At 43.8% G+C, this 23,201-nt stretch overlaps 1 protein-coding gene across 13 annotated transcripts in view; it reads right to left on the reverse strand.

Moving 5' to 3' along the window:
• The window catches only part of LOC143473219 (uncharacterized), a 31,797-nt gene that overhangs the window by 7,839 nt on the left and 757 nt on the right, over positions 1-23,201 (reverse strand). The window contains exons 2-6 of one of the 13 annotated variants that reach the window (XM_076970113.1): positions 22,628-22,701; positions 22,400-22,484; positions 16,995-18,360; positions 14,917-16,922; positions 14,373-14,577 (exon numbers count right to left, since the gene is read on the reverse strand). In XM_076970113.1, the coding sequence (XP_076826228.1) occupies positions 14,373-14,577; positions 14,917-16,922; positions 16,995-17,762 (2,979 nt within the window). In that variant the 5' untranslated portion in view covers positions 17,763-18,360; positions 22,400-22,484; positions 22,628-22,701. Of the gene's footprint in view, positions 1-5,418; positions 11,475-11,771; positions 11,946-12,037; positions 12,212-12,297; positions 12,394-12,927; positions 14,120-14,372; positions 14,578-14,916; positions 18,361-18,562; positions 18,775-19,052; positions 19,198-19,605; positions 20,087-21,035; positions 21,156-22,399; positions 22,485-22,566; positions 22,702-23,201 lie in introns of those variants that run through there. The other 12 variants (XM_076970105.1, XM_076970109.1, XM_076970102.1 and 9 more) reach the window with 12 other exon arrangements.

The following is a 23,201-nucleotide window of genomic DNA, read 5'->3' on the forward strand; positions in this document are numbered from 1 at the left end:
CTGGATGGGATTATCGATAAGGATATCAAGGAAAACTGCAACGGATGCGCTATCGATCACCCGAGTCAACGTCAGCACCAATGCCTGAGCGACCCTGACCCTAGCTATTTCTGTCTGAACCTACCCAAGCTGCTTAAGAAGGTGTTCAAGCCGTGGTTCCCGCAAACGGTGACCGTAGCGCTGAATATGTGCGGTGTCTCAAATCCACCTCCTCACAGCAAGATCTCCGCCGCTGCTGAGGCGATGATGATGGAGCTAAAACACGAAAGTAACATCAAAGATGCTCTGAGAGAGATTGAAGAGCAAAGTCAGGATCTGTGCGAGGACCTGCAGGAGCGCCTTAAGGACATTTGGACGCTGCAAGAAACCATGGCCCTTGACGAGTCGTCTGAAAAAGAAGCCTCAACAGTCTGAAAATTGAGAGGAAATGTTCTAAACTATGGGAAACCTGGTCAGCAGGCGTGACGGTTCTACATCCGAGAACAATCAATTAATAAGGGACATGATCTCTTTGTTCAGCAACACCGTCGACGTCACAGCTTACGATCTCGCCGATGAGAGATTATCTGCTTTAAAAAAACTGATGTGTGTAGTACGGGAATCTAGCGGTCTATGGAGTTCTCTGATCACCGAAGCCAATAATACTAGTTATCCGGCGCATACGTATATATCACGCATTCTTTCTTGCATGTTTGAAAAACCCTTTGTATGTAAAGACGCTCACCTATTATGCATTTTCACCTTTGTAACCGACGTGTGTGTTTTGAAACTAAGTAAAGATGAAAAGGTTGATGTAAAAGAAGCCTTTGAACATACTCTTTCATTATTAAATGAACATAATATAAATGTAATCTCTTTTGCCAAAAGTTTGTTTATGAAACCATAAAGCATTGTAACCTCATTTGCCAATTTCTTTTTATAAAAACTATTAAGCAATGTATCCTCATTTGCCATTTTCTTTTTATAAAAACTATTAAGCAATGTAATCTCATGTCAAGTTTTGTTTTATAAAAACTATTAAGCAATGTAATCTCATGTGTCAAGTTTGATAATAAAACCACGAAACAACGTATTTGTTGCATCATTGTATTCGGATCAACATGACCGAACGTTTGCTGAAAAAGATTTACTATAACCCCTCAAACCCCGGGTCTTACGGTGGGGTAGCGGGTCTGCAAAGGAGCGTTGAGGAGAAGACCGGTAAAAAAGTAGATGCTGAAAAAATCAAAACCTGGTTAGCGGCGCAGGATGCTTACACTCTACATAAACCGGTCTCAGGGAAATTTAAAAGAAACAGAGTAGTCGTGAAACACATTGACGAGCAATGGCAAGCCGATCTGGTAGATATGTCCGGCTTATCGGAGCATAACGACGGTGCAAAGTTCATGCTAACCTGTATAGATATACTATCCAAATACGCGTGGGTGCGAGTCCTAAAGAACAAGACCGGCGTCGAGGTTACCAAGGCCTTCGAATCGATTCTCAAGGAGAGGAGGGTTCCTAAAAAACTTCAGACCGACGAAGGGAAAGAATTCTTTAACAACAGATTCCAGGCATTAATGAAAAACAATAACATCGTTCACTTTGCTACCGGGACCGGACAGAAAGCCTGCGTGTGTGAGCGGTTCAACAGGACGTTAAAAACCAGAATGTGGAGATACTTCACGGCCGTCAATACGAGAAAATACGTAGACGTGGTGCAAGACCTGGTTCACGCCTACAACCGCAGCTATCATAGCAGCATCAAAATGAAGCCCTCAGAAGTGAACGAGGGGAACTCTTTCAAAGTTTTTAAAACCCTGTATGGATTGTTTGCGCCGAGAGAGCAAAGAAAAAAATTGAGTTTCAAGTTTAAAGTCGGCGATACCGTTAGAATTTCGCGATTAAAACATCAGTTTGAGAAAGGTTACGTACAGAACTTTACGGATGAATATTTTACCGTTTCTGAACGAATAGGGAGAGATCCTCCCGTATACAAACTGCAAGATTACGACGGTGAAAATTTACAAGGAACCTTTTACGAGCAGGAGCTGCAAAAGATTATACTCGGTAAAGATAAGGCTTTTAAAATAGAAAAGATTATATCTGAAAAGACTAGGAACCGAAAGAAGATTTGTCTGGTCAAGTGGGTCGGATGGCCGGACAAGTTTAACTCGTGGATTCCTGCCGAGGAAATCCGCGACATCGTGAAAGGATAAAAGGAGGCGTTGTACTTTTGCATAAAATTATAACTCCGTAATCATGGAGGAAAGCGGATTCTTCGTTACTCTCCCGAGCAACGCTTCGAGAGGCGTATACCCCAATAACAGAATTTCGAGCTACAGGACGCATTTCTTAAAACCTATAGAGTTGTCTGGTGAGTGGGAGGTAGCACTCGCGGAGGTGCAATATCCTAACACGTGGTTCAATCTGCATGAGAAGAACGGCATGGAACCTACCTTTATAGTTAGAAGGGAAGGCGTCGAGAGCAAGAGGTTTTTTATTTCGCAAGGGTATTACGATGACATAAACCTCATCGTAAAGGAAATGAATAAGAAGATGAAATCTTTTGACCCCGAACTAAAGTTAGAATACCGTCCGTTGATAAACAAAATCCGACTTGCGGCCTCCACCAAACCCTATTGTTTGGAGGCTAAAGGTAACCTTTCGCTTATTCTCGGTCTGGCATCCAAACACCTCATGCAGGAAGAGCCGGAGGCACCCTTCCCTACGGATCTTCGCGGAGGGATTTACTCATTGTTCATGTATACCGATATTATACAATATCAGAGAGTGGGGGACAGCTTTGTGCCTCTGTTGAGATGCGTACATATAGGGGGGAATAAACACGATTTCGTCACAGTAACGTATGATAAGCCACACTACGTACGTGTTACCAAAGCTCTCATAAACGATATAACCGTCGAAATCAAATCCGATCAAAATATCGAAGTACCTTTTCAATACGGGAAAGTTATAGCTAAACTTCACTTTAGACCGGTAAAACATTCATTCTGCATTTGAAGAAAAGAAAGAAAGAAAAAAAAATGCATCGAACGAGTTACGGAGATCCTCAGATCTATGTGGACTACTATAAGCATCAAGCCGGAAATGGTCTTCCGGGGTTCCAAGGGTCCCCGGTCATGTATGGGGCGGGACTCGGTGGTATGTTCAAATCGCTTTTTAGGATGGCGGTTCCCCTTATCAAAAGAGGATTCTCTATTGCAACGCCTCATTTAAAAACCGCCGCGAAAGGGATAGTAGGCGACGTGATTAGCAACATTGTGGCCAAGAAGCAAGAGGGATCGGGACTCGCCGCCATTGCCCGCAGGAACGCTAGGTGTCCTCCCGGAAGACGCCTCGCGTCATCGTATAAAAAACGCAACGTCGTCGCGAGTAAGGTCAAAGTGAAGAATAAAACCAAACGAAGAAGCGGTAAACGTCCTTCCTCCGACAACAAAAGAAAACTGAACATCTTCTAGAACAGCTATGGCCTTTCTGCATAGTATGTCGACCGAATGCGCCAAAACGGAACTGGATATCTTCACTCTGCCTTATACTCAAACGAGTATCGAAAAGTACGCGTACGTGGAAATACCGCCGCTTTCATCCGTTGCAGACGGAGGAGCGCCGATAGATTTTTACGTAGCGGGTAATAGCGACGATTACCTGGATCTCAACAACACTTTTTTATACCTAAGATGTAAAATCACAAACCCTGACGGAACCGACATAGCCGCCGACGCAAAGGTCGGAGTCGTGAACTACCCGATAGCCTCCCTTTTTTCACAAGTGGACGTTATGCTAGGAGACCGCCTCATCAGTCAGTCGAGTAATACGTACCCTTACAGAGCCGTCATGGAATGCCTCATGAATTACGGCAAGGACACGCTGGAGACTCAGTTTTCAAGCGGTATGTTTTACAAGGACACTGCGGAGCATATGGATGCTACGGACCCGGCGGGCCGGAACATGGGTCTCAGAAGCAGAGCCGCGTTTAGCGGCGAAAGTAGTCCCTTTGACCTGATCGGATACATTCACTCCGATATATTTTTTCAGGATAAATTTTTACTGAACGGAGTGGACCTGAAAATTAAATTTGTAAGGAGTAAAGACGAGTTTTGTCTGATGAAAGAAGGACAGACGGACTACGTTATAAAAATACTCACGGCTTCTCTTTTTGTGAAAAAAGTCACCGTGTCTCCCGCTGTGAAGTTGGGCCACGCGCACGCGCTTCTGAACGCCACAGCCAAGTACCCCATGGAAAGGGTGTGCATGAAGACCTTCAGTTTACCCGCGGGGAGCCGCGTATGCACCCAAGAAAATCTGTTCCTGGGCCCTCTTCCAAAAACCGTCGTTATAGGAATGGTGGATAACGACGCGTACGTAGGAGCCTACAATAAAAACCCCTTTAATTTCAAACACTACGACACGGAGTTTATCGCACTCTACGTGGACGGAACCCAACATCCCGCTAAGCCTTTTCAACCGAATTTTCAAGCCGGTAACGCCGTTCGCGAATATCACTCGCTAATTCTGGCTTCGGGAAAACACCTTAAAGATCAAGCTCTTTCCATCGGTCGTGAAGAGTACATAGGAGGCTACACATTGCTGGCTTTCAATCTATCCCCCGACGATGAAGGAGGGCAGCATCTGTCGCTGATAAAGTCCGGAAATATGAGAATGGAACTCCGGTTTAAAAATCCTCTGCCGAGGACCATAAATCTCGTTATTTACGCAACGTTCGATACCATACTGCAAATAAATAACCACCGTAACGTGCTCATCGACTACCAATAAAAACGCATGGACACCGGAGAACTTACCGAGGTGATGAGAAGCTGCCGCGCTTTGGAGAAAGTCTTTTCGGGAGTGGTTCCCTGCGACCGGCTACCTAGCATTAAGCTGGAACGCTTTCCCGCCATGTTTGTCGTAAACACGCACCCCAGTCATATGCCCGGGGAGCACTGGTTGGCCCTGTGTCTGAACGACGAAAGGTCCGGAGAATTTTTTGATTCTTACGGTAACCCTCCAGACTACGAACTCTTTCCTAAATCTATTTATTCATTTATGAAAAAGAACTGCAAAGAAATAAGACATAACTCTACACAAGTTCAGAGCTTTGATTCCGTTTGCTGCGGCCCTCACTGCGTTTTCTTTTTATGTCAAAGGGCTAAAGGAAGATCGTTTAATCAAGTTATATCGAATTATAAGGACGATGTAAAAATCAACGATAAAATGGTTGTAGCTTTTGTCAAAAAAATGTACACTAGACTGAATAAGAGATGTTCCGTTACTTGTAATCAGCGAGCGTGTTCCGGCGAAAAGTTTAAATGCTCTGTAAAAGATTAGACGGACGCCATTTTGTCTTTTAGTATTTTTTATTAATAAATTGTAATTACAATGAACAAATAAACGATACAACCGCCTATTGTTGTCTTTATGTCCTTAATCAAAATTCACCCACGCCGAAGAGTTAAAAGCATAATCAGAACTCAAGCTAGTTGAATCAGAACTAGTTGAATCAGAACTAGCAGGGGCGAAACTCGTCGAGTTTTTAATGGTCGACACTTTTTGACGTACGGCGTCATTAGGAATGGTGGAATACGGTACATTTAATGTAGCTACCGTGTGTAGTATTTCATTCCAGCCTAGGGGGCGTCTGTTGTCGGGTATCTTGTGGGTAGCCGTGAGGTTTTTAATCAAGTCCAGCATGTGCGAGCCTTTAATCGTTTTTTCCTTGGAAAACAAGCTCTCCCTCATCATTCCACGATGCCGTTTGACCCGATTTAGCTATTTTGTCCAGAATGTAGGAGGCATTTTTTCTGGCTCTCGCCGGTACGTTTTCGATAACCTCTTTTACCATCTCGTCCTTGGTCACGCTTAGATCTACCGGTTGATCCTGTATCTGGCTGATCGGTTCCTTGGGGAGGGATAGGGTTAATCGCGACGTTTCTTCTTCTTCGCCTCTTTTAACGACGTTTAAAAATCTTTGCAAAGCCGCGGAGTAAAGTTTAGCCTTGTCGTAGGGATTCATGTCCGTCCTAGATAAAATGTGACGCATAACCGCGTCTAAATCATTTTCAACGGTCCGTCTTATATTTTCTTTACCCGTCGACGCATTTTTAAGCATATCTAATTGATGTTGAGGAACCAAATACATCTTCTCAGCAGTCTCCATTTTTTTATCCTTTGCCCGATAGCAGGCTGCTTATAAAGGGAACGGCTACGCTGAGCAGAGGGAGAAGGAAACCTCCGTGCTGGTTAATAGCTTTTCTCTTTGTAGCTACAGAAGCTCTTTTATTCGCAAAAAGTTTTATCCACTTTTTCTGTCTTTTCAAAACACGGTACTGTTTAGCGGTCAGAGGAATGTTCCCGCGGAGCAGATTAAAAGCCAATTCGCATATAGAAAGTATGAGTTCCGGCGAAGCTTCGTGTAATATAACCTTCCTACGTCGGGGTTGTGACTTATATAAGGTTTTCAACGCGGGTAGGTTCGTCCTTAGTCGAGCCGACATTTTCTTTCCCGGCGTTATTTGAATTTTTTCTTCTTGGGGACGTACACGGCGGGGTTCTCCCAGGAAAACGCGCTTGACCTAAGACGGAGCTCCTCTGGCGTTTGAGCTTTCAAGTCTACTAATAAATAGCCGTAAGGTTTAGACGCGGCGTCTTGAAAGCACTCTATAAAGTATTTTGAGTTTCCGGGGTACATTTGACGCGCCAGTACGCTGATCTGCGACTTGTCTCTGGGATTTTTAAATAAAACCATGTAGTTTGCATTCAGGTTGATGGTTCTACTAGTCTTACCTTGAAAGAAAAGATTTTGCACCAAATACAAAACGCTCAAGTTTCTGTGATGCGTGTATTTTGTAAACGCTTTTTCAATCTCGTCGTTTTTGCTGGCATCGTTCATGAGATCGTCCAAAATGAGAAGGTTAGTCCTATCTATAGGAAACAGTTGGTCGTCACACAGAGATTCGGGTATTCCTTGAACAAAGCGAACATTTATTTTGTTCATCAAATCATCGTACAGAGGTTGCCAACATGTATAACACCAAACGATATTATCCGGGACTTTAGACATCGTTTCATTACATTTTTCCAACAACTTTTTAATAAAAAAAGATTTTCCACAGTTACTGGGTCCGCAAACTATACAAGAAAATGGTAGCTGAAACCTAGCATCAAAATGCTCCATGACCGGAGACCCAAAAATGTTAAAGCTTAATACCCGTAGGGCAGAGTCCTGAAATCGGGCAGCAAAATGCGCTTATCGTACACGATCCTGAACCTTTTCTGTTGTGTTTTGTTTTTTAGGAGGAAGCCTATTTTATCCCTGACAATCATGTTGCGGGACGTCATTATCTCCCTAGAACGGGAGGGGTTTTTAACGTGTTCGTTGACCAGTTCCGTCAAAGATTTCAGGTTGACTAGTTTATCGTTGGTGTAATTTAACGTGAGCCCCTTAACCTTCATAACGTTCTCACCCTTTAATGTACGGAAACCGTACGTTTTTGGCCCTCCGCTGACAAACTCTACAATGCTATCGCCTTCAGAGAGCTCGCTGGTGAGTCCCCCCAAATAATCGCTCAACGGCGGCATCCAATCTCCGTCACGGGAGACAAACACCACCGAATCTGTGTCTGTGTAAAGAACCCTTCTTTGCAATTTGTCCATGAGCTCGTAAAGCTCCAGTCTGGCGTAGGTGGTCGTGAAAACGCCTATGAAAACGTTTGAGACGCCGGGGTCCATGCATCTGACGTCGGCCTGTCGCCACTGCACAAGCGCTACATCGTCGTTCAAGAACGACAAGTCCCTGACTTTGATGCTCGTTGAAAACATAAACTTTAAAAACATTTCAGGCTGCGTGATCAGAGTCGTGTTCAGTCTGTCGGGCCGCTGACACATTTTTCCCCAGAGAGAATTTAGAGCTAGTTTAGCCACAGATCTCTTGGCGGGGTTATGTGTTATTTTCCCAGCGTCCAGACGAATTCCTTCATGTTCCTCGTACCCTCTCAGGTATTCCTCCTCGTCCGCCGCACATTTTACCCAGGAGGGGTACCCGCTGCTCTCCTGTTTAGTTTTCAAAAACATTTTAATGTAATCCGCAAACAGGGTGTCGGAGCGTAAGGGGAAATGCCAGACTTCAAAGATTTTCTGCACCACGTAGCCTTTTTCGACGGCTTTGATCACTTCTTGAGTGCACCAAGTACCCGTCAGGGCTCTTTTGTCGTCGCTATGCTCGCACTCCGACAGCCGATGTAGCACGCAGGTTCTACAGAGAGGGAAGGTGAGTTTGCCGTTTACTCTGTAGGGCAGAACAGGCGCCCACAAGCCTCTGGGGGGCAAAACTTTGACTCTGACTATACCGAAATATTGTTCTATCGGTAGGAAGTCCTTGAATACAACCACGGGGTGTCCGAGGGGGTAGGTCTTTGTTTTGTTGACGAATGGGTAGAGAGATGTGAAGTCGTAGTAATCGATCCTCTCCTCGGGTTGAGCCACGTAGTGCAGATTTAACGCGTTGGTCCTCCCTCCAAACAAGGCATCGCGGGGATTTAACCTTTCTGGAAAGTCAAATGATTTCAGAAAACTTTTCACATCCTCATCGGTCTTTTTCATCTCGCTCCACTCGTGTTCCCATATCAAGGTCATTCGCAGATCGTAAGTGTGCTTCAAGTGTTGAATTCTCGTCTTCGTTCTCTCGAGTAGACTCCCATACGTTGTACCTTGGGTCAGAGGGTGATGCTCGTGCGAGGCGAAGCATTTATCACAGCCGTGATAAAAACATCCTAAAAACTCGTACGCTCTCCGCACGCCTTTGTGCTCGCTGTATCCGTCCACGGCGTATTTACCAAATTTCACTTCCCCACCGTTCAGAGCGTGCTGAATGTTTATCTTCCGCTTTTGCGCCACATACTCCAACCATTGGATAGAAGAAGACGAAAAAGATTTCTGTCCCCCGACGTAATGATCCAACGGTGGAATGGCCAATGTGTGTGGAGAAAGAAACTTTGTTCTAAAGATTTTCATGCACACGCTGGCTATGGTGATGCAACTGAAGGGGTCGACTGTTGTGCTTTCCAGGATCTCTTCCCTGAATATCAGACAGGCTCGCCTTAAAATCTTTACGTCGTTCTTACAGTACTTGGCCATCTCTTTCTTGAATAGAAAGATTCCTCCTTTGATCTTCTCGTACCATCGGAAGAACTCCTCGCGATCCTTGGGCATCATGCTGTCGGCACCGTAGAATTCGGGAGCGGGGTAAGGCCCTACATAGTCCTGATGTTCCGGGATGTTCCAATAGTGTGGAAAGTATCCTTTAGCGTCTGACTCGAACCCCATAGCTTTAGGCATTGCGGAGAGTTTCATAGGCATGAAGCAGAGGCTGTCGATAAACCTCTGATTAAACTCGGGGTCGGTAAAACACAGAATTTTGCTGCCTTGTGCTACAATGTCAGGAGCTACGCCTTCTTTCACCAGGTAGTTAAGCAGGAGATAGGAATCGTATCCTCTAGCGTTGTGTGCTATGAACATATAGTTGCTGTATGCGGGCTTGCGGAATTTCGCAAAGAATTTTTTGACGCAGTCTTCCCCGGACCACGTCCACGTTTCTCCTTTAAAATCCATGCAACATAAAAAATTTGCTACGTGCACGCCCGTCGCTTGATGACATTCCAGATCGTAGAAGATGAGTTTGTTGCTCCGCTTTTCTTTCTCTAGAGGTTCGATAAAACACTGATGATTAAACAGTTCATCCAACTTTTCCCCACAGAGACGACAGCTTTGACCGATGCATTTATGAGACTTCTGCCCAGCGAATGATGTTTTAACCATCGTGTTACATTGTGCGCAATAGTACGCTCTTTCGCATAATGTGTACGTAATGTTTTCATTCGTCTTTTTCGACTCCTTGTGTTTGTCATAACAGTACTGAGATCTGCACAGTCTTAGACAGTCCGGGCATTGTAAGAGACTCTTCTGTTTGTGTTTGTGACATTCGGAATCGTTACAGACGCCGCACGCGTATTTACAACTGTGACTCCTGCGGTCATTGTAAGTAGCGTAGCAGTAATTGCAGAAGTAATCCGCGCCTAGAAGTCCTTTTATGTTTTTTACACCATAGTAATGTTTATCGTGTAAAAATATGAACAAAGTCCGATCATTGGGGATTTCAGAGGTTTGAAAAAATGAATATCCTTTTTTGGAGACGGTACGGTGCAACACTACAATTTTACACTTGAGATGACTCTCAAATCGATGTACGTCCGCAAACCCGACTTCGTCATGGTGTCTTAATCCCGCATCTCCCTGTAACTGTTCCGCTATCCTGCGTATCTCAAAACGACTCCTCCCAGGATTCAGCAGCTGGGCGACACACAGCGCAAAACATAAATTATTACCCTCGTTTTGAAAAACGTATAAATGTCTGAGTTTCTTCCTTACAACTTCGGAATGGAGGAGGCCTGATAATTTTCTCCTGTCCCCACTCCCTCCCCTCGGAGCGTGCACTAATTGAATCACCAAATCAACGGCGTCGCTCGTCAAGACTTCAAGGTTGCTCTGCATAGCTTTCTCGAGAGGTGATAGAAACGAATCTAACGCTACTCCCTCAGAGGTCACTTCAATAGGTTCTGAAATGCTCAGATTAGGTCCGTGAATTTGAAAAATCATGACGTCGTTCGGTTCTACGGCTTCGCGAGCAACATCTACCATCTCATCTATAATCCCTAAAACGTGGTTGTGAAAATCAGAGAAACTGCTGATGTCCTCTAATGAGGAGAAATTTACTTTCCTTCTAATTTCTGTGTTATTGAACTTTTCCCTCTTTTTAATTCTAATGCTCGGGTCTGTAGCCGCTCCACAGCCTACTTGTTCGGCGTCAATATTGATCATGGGGTGAGAATAATTTGGTCTCTCCTCATCAATTTCAATCGGTACGTTATTTTGATTATCAGAGGTTTGGCTATTTAATTCTCTAAGATATTGCTCTAGTTCTTGGAAACAATCGTATTGTTGTTCTGGTTGTGTAATCTCGGTTCTGGCTTCGGGGCTATGAGCATTGTAATCGATAGGTATTGCCAATCCTCCATTCAGAGAATTTACGGCTTGTAAAACGTGAGGATTTACTGTATGATTTAAATCTATAAGATATTGCTCTAGTTCTTGGAAACAATCGTATTGTTGTTCTGGTTGTGTAATCTCGGTTCTGGCTTCGGGGCTCTGAGCATTGTAATCGATAGGTATTGCCAATCCTCCATTCAGAGAATTTACGGCTTGTAAAACGTGAGTATTTACTGTATGATTTAAACCTCTAAGATATTGTTCTAGTTCTTGGAAACAATCGTATTGTTGTTCTGGTTGTGTAATCTCGGATCTGGCATCGGGGCTCTGAGCATTGTAATCGATAGGTATTGCCAATCCTTCATTCAGAGAATTTACGGCTTCTAAAACGTGAGGGTTCGTCGCGTCTTCAGGCAGGTTGTGATTTATTTCTGTAAGACAATGAATGAAGTCGTGTAAATCATAAATGCTTTATTAGTCACGTTGGTTATATATCATGAGTGAACTTGTGTAAATGCTTTATTAGACATGTTATATATCATGAGTGAACTCGTGTAAATGCTTTATTAGACACGTTGTTATATATCATGAGTGAACTCGTGTAAATGCTTTATTAGACACATTGGTTCATGAAAGGGGCTCCCTGACGCTAATAACGGCTTCGTTCATAAGCAAATTAGCTGAGCTTAACACTGCGTACGCGGCAGAATTCACTTGGCTCTGCGTACCGTGGATACGCGCGACTTTCAGATGTTCAGCGGCTGCAAGAGCGTCTCTTGCCCTTCGAATGAGATCAGCAGTCATGAGGTCCTCCTCCTCCTCCTCCTCCATGACATATCGATTCGGTTCATGTTCCTGAAGATGACCCGCTCCGTCTTCCTGATTTGAAGTTGCGCTGGCGGCTAAAGTACAGATGAGTAAACAATCTTACTATCGAATTGTGAAATCATTTTTTTCACATCATCATGTTCGGTAAAACATTCAAAAAACGTACGTGACGGAGGAGGTCCTCTGAGCGGTGAAGCATGTTCCCCACTGTCGAAACGCAAAGAACTGGCTTCAGACAGCGTTTCCCAAGGGTTCGGACCCTGTTCAGTAATTACTGACTGAGATTCTAACGCTGGAGCGGGCTCCCAGTCGTTCATCGCTTGATTAATGATGTCATCATCTTTGAAAAAATTTAGACAAATGAGAATAATTTAGTCAAATGAGAATAATAATGATTCAAAATAATAATATTAAAATAAAACATACCCGGAGATGCACGAAAAGGATGTACAATCGCTATATGTTCGACGTCCAGATCAGTATATAATGAAATCTCTTGGTATTCAAATTCATCTTCATTATCTAGATATTATGAACAATAGACATATATTATTTCGGTAGGAAATTATCTGAAAAACATTTCAAAACCTGAAATCTTTTTTTATAAAATCATTACATTAAATGGTCGCTAGATGGCAGTGTAGGATAACTAATGGAAGAATGATAGAAGTTTTCTGTGAAAACCGTTCTCAGAAATCTTTTTATGAAATCATTACATTAAATGGTCGCTAGATGGCAGTGTAGGATAACTAACGAAAGTTTTCTGTGAAAACCGAGGTTCATTCAATATGCTCTTTGAACTCCTACATTGCATGGAAGACAGTTTTAAATGTAACGTTCAATCAATATGCAATTTTAACTTATTGTGTTACCTTATTATACATATAATTATACATATTATTGTGTTAACTTATTATAACGTTAACTTATTATACATCATTTGTGAAATATAGTATAAATGTTTAAATGAGTACATTTAAGGTTTAGCTACGTTTTATTACTTTCATAATAATACTATAGTAATTTAATACATTCAAAATAACTCCAAAGTCTTACCTCCTGCTCGAGACGCGTTCATATTAAATGTCGGCTTGCTTGCTTGGACGGGTCCTGGTCACGCGAGTGAAACATCTAACTTCCTACGATGCTAGAAGCACCTTTTTGTACATTTCTTTAACGTGGGGGAGATGTATTTTGATATATTACTCTGTGTGTGTGTCTGTGTGTGTATGCATGCGTGTGTGTGTGTGTGTGTGTGTGTGTGTGTGTGTGTGTATGCATGTATGCATGTATGTGTGTGTGTGTGTGTGTGTGTGTGTGTGTGTGTGTGTGTGTGTGTGTGTGTGTGTATGCATGTATGCATGTATGTGTGTTTGTGTGTGAGTGTGTGTGTGTGTGTGTGTGTGTGTGTGTGCATGTGTATGGGAGACCTGGGTATATGCTCTGTAATCAGTGACAGGGGGGTTAATTCATTGGAGAAAGGCGCCAAGGTCATATAGAGAATGTGTGTCTGAGACACCGAGGACCCTCAGAGTTACAGCTTTAAGTCAGTATGAGGCCTCTCTCAGGAAAAAATGGTTTGTATGGACAATACCACCATAGACTGCATGGTGACTCCTCAAGGAAACGTTTCCCCTCTCTCCCTTTAAATGCTAGCGCGCTAAACACGCACCCCGGATTGGTCTGTTGAGAATGCCTCTTCATTGGTTCATCAGAGTTTTGTTAACTGCTTGAAGTTATTCAAAGTAAGCATATTTGTGTGCGCGTGCGCGGTCTGTGTGACTAGGGGGTATGTATGTGTGTGTGTGTGTGTGTGTGCTGTTCTGTTCAGGGGAGTGGGTGTGTGTGTGTGTGTGTGTGTCTGAGATCCTCCTGTTCTGTTCAGGGTGTGTGTGTGTGTGTGTGACTACGGGTGTGTGCGTTGTTCTGTTCAGGGGAGTGGGTGTGTGTGTGTGTGTGTGTGTGTGTGTGAGACTACGGGTGTGTGTGTGTCTGAGATGCCTATCTTTTAGCGCTGGTCTGTGCGACTAGGGTTTGTGCACGTGTTTGTTTATGTGTGTGTGTCGCAGGTGTCTAGGGTTATACGGCCCCGGAGAGTCAACATCAAAGAAGATCAAAAATAATGTTTTAATTAACCTTATCAAGCAAAATTTCAAAGCACAACTTAATACTCTTTGGTCGTCTTGACGTGATTAATGTGATGATGATGTCATGAGTTGGGATGGAGGGGCAGAGGGGGGTGGTTGGGGGGAGGGTGGGGGTGGAGGGGCGGAGGGGGGTGGTTGGGGGGAGGGTGGGGGTGGAGGGTGAGGGGGGGGGGGGGTGGAGGGGGGGTGTCAACTAGAGGTGAAAGTCGTAAATCACTTTTTGTCATAAGCCCCAATCTATAATCTCTCACGCTGGCCACCGAATGTAGCCAAGCTCATTATTTCAGTTTTCAAAAAATACAAAATTGAAACTATTATTGAAGATGAACTGATGTGAATCTGACATGAAAGTACCTCTAAAGTGTCATTTCCTAGTCCCCTGACATCGTCCAGCAGACAGTCCAACTCCTCCGTGCCAAGCAGTGTCACGCAGGACAGGATGGAGGCGTCTGAGCTCAAAGAGGCAGACCGGTTGGACATCCACATCTCCTCGTCCTTTGCCCGGCCGCCAGCCGAGGGCAGACAGTCCAGCCCACCCAGATTACACAGGTCCACAAAACTGACAAGACAGACCAGGAAAATGGACCAAATTCAGTTAAGGAGTAGAGAGAACAAAAACAACTGTGGCATATTGGGGGGGGGGGGGGGGGGGGCAGTCAGTTTAAACTCTATATCAGGGGTGTCCAAAGTGCGGCCAACAGACCAAATGCAGCCCGCATTCAAATTTTCACTGGCTTGTGTTCAAAATTTCCAGCCCGCAGCCTCTGTTGACCACAGCATTTTATATTTTACCACAAGATGGCAGTATATACTGCAGTCCCATACACACACACACACACACACCCCTCCACCCAGCTAGCACTGCCTTTGTTCCAACCCTAACCCTGCAATATCATACCTTAAAGAAAAACTCCTGTGATCTGACTGGCTCATGTTGCTTGTGATGGTTACTGATGATTCTCCTGAGTCAGAGTCATATCCTCTCTCTGTTTCCTCCTCATCACCATCAATACCAATAACACCATCAACTTCATCTGTGATCCATCTAGAAATGTTTTCATTTCTAATTCTGGTACCAATATTGCTGAGATCAGGGGGAGATGCAGGAATGATTTCCACAGGATGGACTTCTGGAGAACCAAGAGGAACCAAACGAGGGCTATAAGCTCTTAATAATGCTCCATTCGTTAAGGTGGGTATTGCTGAATCAGGCACTCCTGAAGCACAGTTGGATGATTCATCTTCAGAATCCCTTGGACCATTTTGCAGGTTGGTTTTCAGAGGACGATCAGTGCGTGTGAGATCTTGGCTCTCTAATGAACACTTGCCCTCTGATTTATAAAAGTCACTAAGATTAAGGCGGGACACATAATTGCTCCTACTGGATTTACTGTTTGAACTTTTTGAGCTTGTAGCACTAAGGTCATTTCTCAGTTGTTCTTCTGCTGAGTCCATGTCTTCCATGACCTGATGGCTAGTTTTTGAGAAATCTAGCTCATCCCGTTGCCTATTAATCATAGAAGTCTTGATATCATCCTTAATAGTGTCTATGACCTTGACACTCTGTTCGGATGGAATTACGTCCAATAGTTCTACAGTCTCATTGTTTTCATGCTCTTGTTTATAACCTGCTGTGCTGTGGGTTTTCACTGTTGAGCGTACTTTATCTGTTGCTGTTATTTGGATGGACTCTTTTAGTTTTTGTGTGCCTGCTACCTCTTCACTGACTTCACTCTTACTGAAGAAGTCTCCTGTCAGATTATATGCACTCATAAATCCACTTAATGATTTATCTGAATTGCTCTTCTTTATTCCTGGCATCAGTTTAGACTTTTCTGTAACTGAAAAGGCCCTTCTGGGAGGCAGGTCCATTTTTGGACTCTGGTTTTGTTGGGCAAGAGCTTCAAATTTGTGAATTGTGCTTCGCACTGAATCGATGGATGGTGCTCTAAATTTCTCTAACACGCTCTCTCTTTTCTTTCTTGGAATGGTTAATGAGCGAACTTCCAAAACCTCCTCATTCTTTCTATACTTTGAATCATCTACTGTCATACTTCTGGATAACTGTGGTCTAGCTTGACCTTTATCAAGTAAATGTGGTTCCTGTGGTCCATGGAGTCCAAGTGGCTTTCTTGGACTTGATTCCCCATCATTGACATGTGTTGGGCTTTTACTCGTTTTCTGTGAGTCCTTCTTCATTTCTTGTCTGGTGTTTTTGACCTGGTCCAGAGAGGTTTCCAGTCCCGCCAGCTCTCCACCCTTTGAGCTACGATGCCCTTCACTTCTTTGGGTGGTTAAACATGTTACATCTTTTCTATCTTCAAAACGTGGCATTACTGGAGACCCTGACATGTTGGATAAGGCATTTTTTCCATCATTCCTGTTAGGTAAAATAGACGAGGTGTCTGGCACAGGGCTAATATTCATTCTTTCCACTTTGGAAAATGTTCTTGGGAAAGTTCCACATTTGTCTGCATCGTATGACGCCATCCTCCGCTGACTGATGTAGGATGAGGATGATGACCCAAACGTGGAGGCGATGTTAGACCTACTGTGATTTGAATTTGAATCAGTACCTTCTGAGCTGTGAAGCCAATCTTCCACTGTAGCAGACCTGCGTTTTGCACAGACCGAGTCTCTAGAGTCCGAGTCTCTAGAATTTGAGTCTCTATTGAGCTCTGTTGAATTCAAACCGTAGAGCTTCCCAATTCGATCCAGTATAGTTTGGTTTCCTGTTACCTCACTTACATTTGGTCCCCCAATCCGAGACTCTGGCTGATTAAGCGTGGGACTTGTCCCAGCGTAACCCAGAGGACTGGTCCCCTCCTGCATGCCACTCCGTCTTTGCTTTGGCTGCAGTCTGGATGGGAGGGACTGACCCCCACTGGTTCGTTCCAGAGCTGCCTGGAACCCTAGCCCCTGAGCTGCCTGGAACCCTAGCCCCTGAGCTGCCTGGAACCCTAACCCCTGAGCTGCCTGGAACCCTAGCCCCTGAGCTGCCTGGAACCCTAGCCCCTGAGCTGCCTGGAACCCTAGCCCCAGAGCTGCCTGGCTTGTTCTCGTGGGTGAAGGTTCTGAAGCTGCTGAAGGATTCTGGGTTCTGCTGCTGTCTTGCTTTCCTTGTCCGTACGCTTGAATTCTTATTGATATGCTGTTGGAGGGGCTGAGCAGCTCAATTGAGTTTGAGCGCCTGGGTGTCGCCTTTATCTCAGAACTCTCTGAACACCTCGCAGAGCGTGCGACGAAGTCTTGAGTATTCCTCATTGTCACCGTCTCGTTCTTCTCTTCCCCTTTCCCTCGCAAGCCTACACTCTGGCTTCTGTTGATCAGACCCGCTTCTCTCCACACTGGTCTTCCCCTCTCTGTGGGGCTTGGGCTCTCAACACATTCTGGTCCTAGCAAGACATTGCTTCTCCCAGAGCCTGAAGGCAGTTCTGGGCCTGGAGGTGATGGCGAATGGGGCTGGACCCTGGGTGCTTGGTCCCTGGCCTCACTCAACCGGTCCGCCACCTCGTCCTCCGGAGTACCGTGCATTACTCTCAGATTCTTGTCAGGTTTGGCCGTCTGCTTCCTCTCCTTGGCTGAGCGGATTTTGAACCTAACAGCGGAAGAGTGCACAGGGGTTGTCTGCCATTTACTCTGGCTTTCTTCCTCAGAACCGTTTGAGGGTTTTGTATTTCCAGCTGAGACTGTTCCAGATATATTTGCACAGTATTGAGGAGAGGATCCAGAAGACATATCCATTCTCCTAGAATAAGGCACAATGTAACCATTCCATATTTTTGTAACAGAAGAAGCTTTGGATAACCATTTCCAGTATAGGTTGCCTGTCAACTATGTAATTCAAACCAGACGATGTAATGAAAAGTATCCATGAAGTGTTGCCATTGCAGTTTTTCTAAGAAATCCATACAGAAAAAAATGGAACAAAAAGATCCTCTCATAGATCTGCGACTTGAGAAGTCTTGCAAAACTCAGAAGATGTCCATAAACTGTCAAACTGTCAAACTGTAAACAGCAAATCCCGATCTTCCCATGTGGCCTTGAAACTCACAAACGTTGCTGTCTGTCTGTTAACCTAGGGTAACCTAACCCTAACCCTAGGGTAACCTAACCCTAACCCTAGGGTAACCTAACCCTACATGGGTTACATGCTGGTTTTGCATTGCTGTGTTTTTGTGTCCGTTGTTGCTGTTCAGCTGCTTGTGTTTTTGTGGTCTGATTGGCTAAGCAGCCCAGCTACAGTCCGTCTGCTCCTCTGCTGTTGGCCGGTGGCCGATTGACTTTATGACTCACTGCCTCTTGTTCTGCCACTGGCTCTGTCAGCTTAATCTTCAAAATCCTAAAAAAGCAACAACAAACAATATCAATTTTTTACTTGTAATTCTGTAATAAGTGTATTATAACTGGAGTACATAGGAGATAGGAGATTATGATTGAAATGACAGCTAAATCACATTAACAAAGAAAAGCAGAAAGGACACAGAAGCTTTTAAGGATTTTTGAGAATTGAGAACAACAAACCATCCAGAAAACCCACCTACCACAGCAAACCTAAGACCTGAAGCTGTCTGAACATCTCAAAATGCAACACACAATGCTAATTTATTCAGTATCTCATCAGCCCTGTAGCTCAAACTTCCAGGTATGTGTACACTACACTAACTTCACATAGTCCTCGTCGAGCTCATTGAAAACCTGATCTGCAGGCAGTAACAGGTCAAACACACCAAACTGCAATCCGGACCGAAACCACATTGTGTTGGAACGGGAAAGAAATACATACATGCTAATTACTCATGCGCCTGTAATGGATTCACATCTACTGTGACGTAGCAGACACTAACAATCACCATTTGTCCCACATGTGTGACACAGGAGTCACACAGACCAGCACATGCGAAACACACATTATATTGTATATTGTTCGGATCAGATAATCCCAGACAGCAGGGCAAAGTCAGAGCATGATTTGCACAGCAAGACAAGCAATGCATGAGACAGCGATTGTAAATCAACAGATAAGGCACTCACCCATCCAAAAACAGCCTTTATATGCAAACTACACAGAACGTCCTAATGTACTTGAGCCTCATGTACATCAGCCACACTGTGGCAACAACAGGTCTTCATGTTCAGTCCAGCCGATAAAATATAGGTCAGGAGTTTTGTATTGCCAAATCAAATAAAAGAGGGTGAAACCCTGCAGGTGCGTGTAAGGTTGGGGGGGGGGGGGGGGGGGGGGTGTAGCACAGAAGAGGTGTGTGCAGCCATTCAGAGAAGCCAACACCCCGGCACAGAGAGACGACGTCAACCAGACTGACTGAAGAATTAAAGTGACTTCTGACAAAGGACAGGAGAACGCAGGCATCCGCTTGAGAACAGCACAGAGCAGAAAGATCAAAGACCAGGAGCTGCCCGACGCTCAGATTAAGTGCGTTTCACCCGTGTGACAGCAACACTGCCACTCAGGTGAGGGAACAGGTGAGTGTTGGATTACAGCAGCACCTGTTCCTGCAGGGCACTCACTGAACATATATGCGCCATATACTCCCACACTGCACAACAGATACGTTTGCGTCCTTACCCGATCAAGCATTTGCCCTCATATGGAGTGGGGGGGGGGACGTACCTTGGTAGCGCGCTGGCTATGGTGGTGGTGCCCTACTCTCCCTCTGTCTGCCCCTCTCAGACTCCGTCTCTTTCTCTCATTCTTTCTGTTTTATGCGTCTGTGAACTTGCCTGACTGGTTCTTCACCTTCACCCTCACCCACCCACTCTCACTGGTACACTTTACCTCTAACTTCCCTTTCTTCCTTCTGTCTGTGTGTGTGTGTGTGTGTGTGTGTGTGTGTGTGTGTGTGTGTGTGTGTGTGTGCACACGTGTGTGTTAGGGCAGAGATACACACTCTCTTTCCTCTCACTCTTCCCTTTTCAACTCACTTTCAGACACATGCACCTGTGTGTGCATCTTAAAGTGATCACATAAAATGTTTCTCTATGTACACTGAAGCTTTTCTGCTCCCAATTTCTGTTCTGCATTTCTGGCCCAGAACAGGTCAAATCCTGCAGTGTCATTGTCTCAGTGTTCAGTTACAGTGGCTTACAGACTACAGATTACAAACTACAGACTAGGGTTATGGTTAGGTTACCCTAGGGTTAGGGTTAGGTTACCCTAGAGATAGGGTTATCCTAGGGTTATGGTTAGGTTACCCTAGGGTTAGGTTACCCTAGATATAGGTTATCCTAGGGTTAGGGTTAGGTTACCCTAGGGTTAACTTCCTTTGACCAACACAAAAAACAAATGGGAGTTACTCAGTTTTCCCAGCATTCCCAGCCCCAACATTGTGAACTTGAGCTTGAATCAGCAGATTCTGGATCTCTGATCAGTAGATCTGAGGTAAACTGGATCATCATGTCACTCAAGTGTCTGGACACTTTTTACTACAATGACACGTCGGTTCGAATGCATGATATATTTATTGAAGCAATGGTATTTTCCCTTAAAACAAGGCACACAATAAAGAATGGACACAGTTCAACAACTGTATGTTTGGTCTGATTCAATCAGTTGTATATTAAGGAGTATCATTAAACAGTTTAAAAATAAACCTTGTGATTTTGGTGGCAGAGAGTTAAAAGAGATGGTTATGAACACAGATACACTTGATTCAATACGTTAATTAGTTACCAGGGTTTGGAAGGGGGTCAGAGCAGGAAGGTCACCAAACTGTGTTGTAGTCCCTCCAGGGCCAGAGGTTAGGGTTAGGGTTAGGGTTAGGGCTAGGGCCTAGCAATGATTTGATGGCAATGAGGTCTGTAGAGTTGTTTTCGAGAATGAAACAAACCTATTTTGTTTGTCTGAAATTTAGACATTGAAAGCTCTGACACATTTGTGTTAACTGTGGGTGCCTAAATCATGTGTCAAATAACGATTACACACAGTTCCCCACAATAATCAAATGAAGCAAGACGTGGTTTCCTCCCTAGAGACGCTCATGTCATATAACGTCTTACGTTTGTGTGTAACTGTGAGAAATCATTGGCCACTGCAACTCAGGTTTCCTTCCATATATGAGTTTCTTCAGTTTCCTTCTATTTGAGTGCACACTTTATACATTACTATAGTACACAAAGCTGAAATAAAAGTACACAAATAATGAAAGTTACCACACAGATTAACGCTAAAGAAATTTAAACAAAAAAAGTTGCACCCAGAAACATTTCATTAAACAATACAATGGAGGAATGTAAGAATTAAAATGTGAAAACAGTATTTTGAGTTAGCAGAGATTATTATTCAGGTTGAACCACTTGTTTGATGTCTTGTTGGTGTAATGCTGGGGGCGTATATGAGGTGTATTACATTATCATATATATGTATATGAGGTGTATTACATTATATATATATATATATATATATATATATATATATATATATATATATATATATATATATATATATATATATATATAATAAATCATAAATATAATAATGTGTGTGTGTGTGTGTGTGTGTGTGTGTGTGTGTGTGTGTGTGTGTGTGTATTACAGGCAAATCCACAAACAGAGTCGGGGTGACAAGCCAGGGTGACATAGCCTAGATTCATAGATTCATTATAAAGTAAACAAAGGAAAACCAGACAGACTAAACAACATAAACTGGGAGATGATAAACAGACACAGAGCTTACAGTCACAAGAAAGATGTCAGACCTGCTCATAACACTCTCGAGAATATGTACAGTCAATACACTCAATAACCAGCCAAGAACAAGACACAGGAAGGAGCTGAACGATTATAAGAGGGTGGAGGGACAAACAGGCCCGCAAAACAATAGCACAGATAGACACTGATAGACAGGAAGTAGACAGGAGGAGGCGGGGCTTGATAGACACTGATAGACAGGAGGTAGACAGGAGGAGGCGGGGCTTGATAGACACTGATAGACAGGAGGTAGACAGGAGGAGGCGGAGCTCGGTGTGACAGTCAGGAAACATAGTGACTGATCTGAAGATTAGTGTTCCTTTATATCAATTCATATCTGTGACTTTTTAGACTTCAAGGATACAAAGTTTAAATATGTCTCATTGTGACTGATGTGATTTAACATTTACAATATAACCCTAAACCACTAAACACTAAAACAAAAACAGTACTTTCCAAATGTTATAAATAAGACACACTTTGTTGTGCAATTTGTAACACATAGTACTCTCTCCCTCTCTCACACACACACACACACACACACACACACACACCCTGACTGTATACACACTGTCCACTAGCACGCTCACACACACACACACACACACACACACACACACACACACACACACCCACACACACATCCGACTCTGTTAAAACATTTTTTCTGTTACCTGTGTGGCCTGCTGCATCGCTGATAAGAAGAATTGTTATTTGGCTTCCTGGAATAGCAAAAAATGGGCTTCAGACTGCAGTCATCTGCAGAGATGGAAAATCAATGTTAGATGCACTAATAATACCCAAACTACACACATGAGCATTCATGCAGTAACATACATACATCTACATCCTGTTATTCTTGTTGTAAGTGGACTATTAAGGAGGCCAGTAATGTTACCTACAAACAGTTCAGTGGGCGCTTTGTGCTGTGTCACAGCAGAACAGCCCCTCTATTGCACATCCGCTCCTCAGCCATCTGCAGGAGCGGAAGATGGTTTGAGGTTTTAGCATAAAATGAAAGTGCAATCACAATGAATACACTGAGCCCATTCTGAGTGATAAAAAGACTTCTGCAGTGTATTATGTAGAGGTCACAATCAGGCTGAAAGAATCAAATAAGGCCAAATGGTTGAGATCAGGGTTCGAATAATGTTAAATACTACAAAAAAAATGCAGTGTCTATGGCTGGAAGAATATTCTGATACGATTTCAAGCACCCCTAAAGTGGATCATACCATTGCGTGTTAATAGCCATTCGCGTTTGCCTGCCTGACTCATTATCGGTCAGGTGATGTAATGGATTTATCATTTACGTGCTGTAGACATTACAGTAAGAAAGCAAGACACTTTAAGGATGGTAAGACTTCAGTTTACTGAAGCACGCGCTTGCGCTGTACTGGTTTTCATTTACACCCTGAAAAAAACTTGACCCCCCCAATTATCATTGTATAATTCGCACCCTGGTTGAGATGGTTT

This window comes from Brachyhypopomus gauderio, chromosome 13 (genome assembly GCF_052324685.1).
Source record: "Brachyhypopomus gauderio isolate BG-103 chromosome 13, BGAUD_0.2, whole genome shotgun sequence".
Classification (NCBI taxonomy): domain Eukaryota; kingdom Metazoa; phylum Chordata; class Actinopteri; order Gymnotiformes; family Hypopomidae; genus Brachyhypopomus; species Brachyhypopomus gauderio.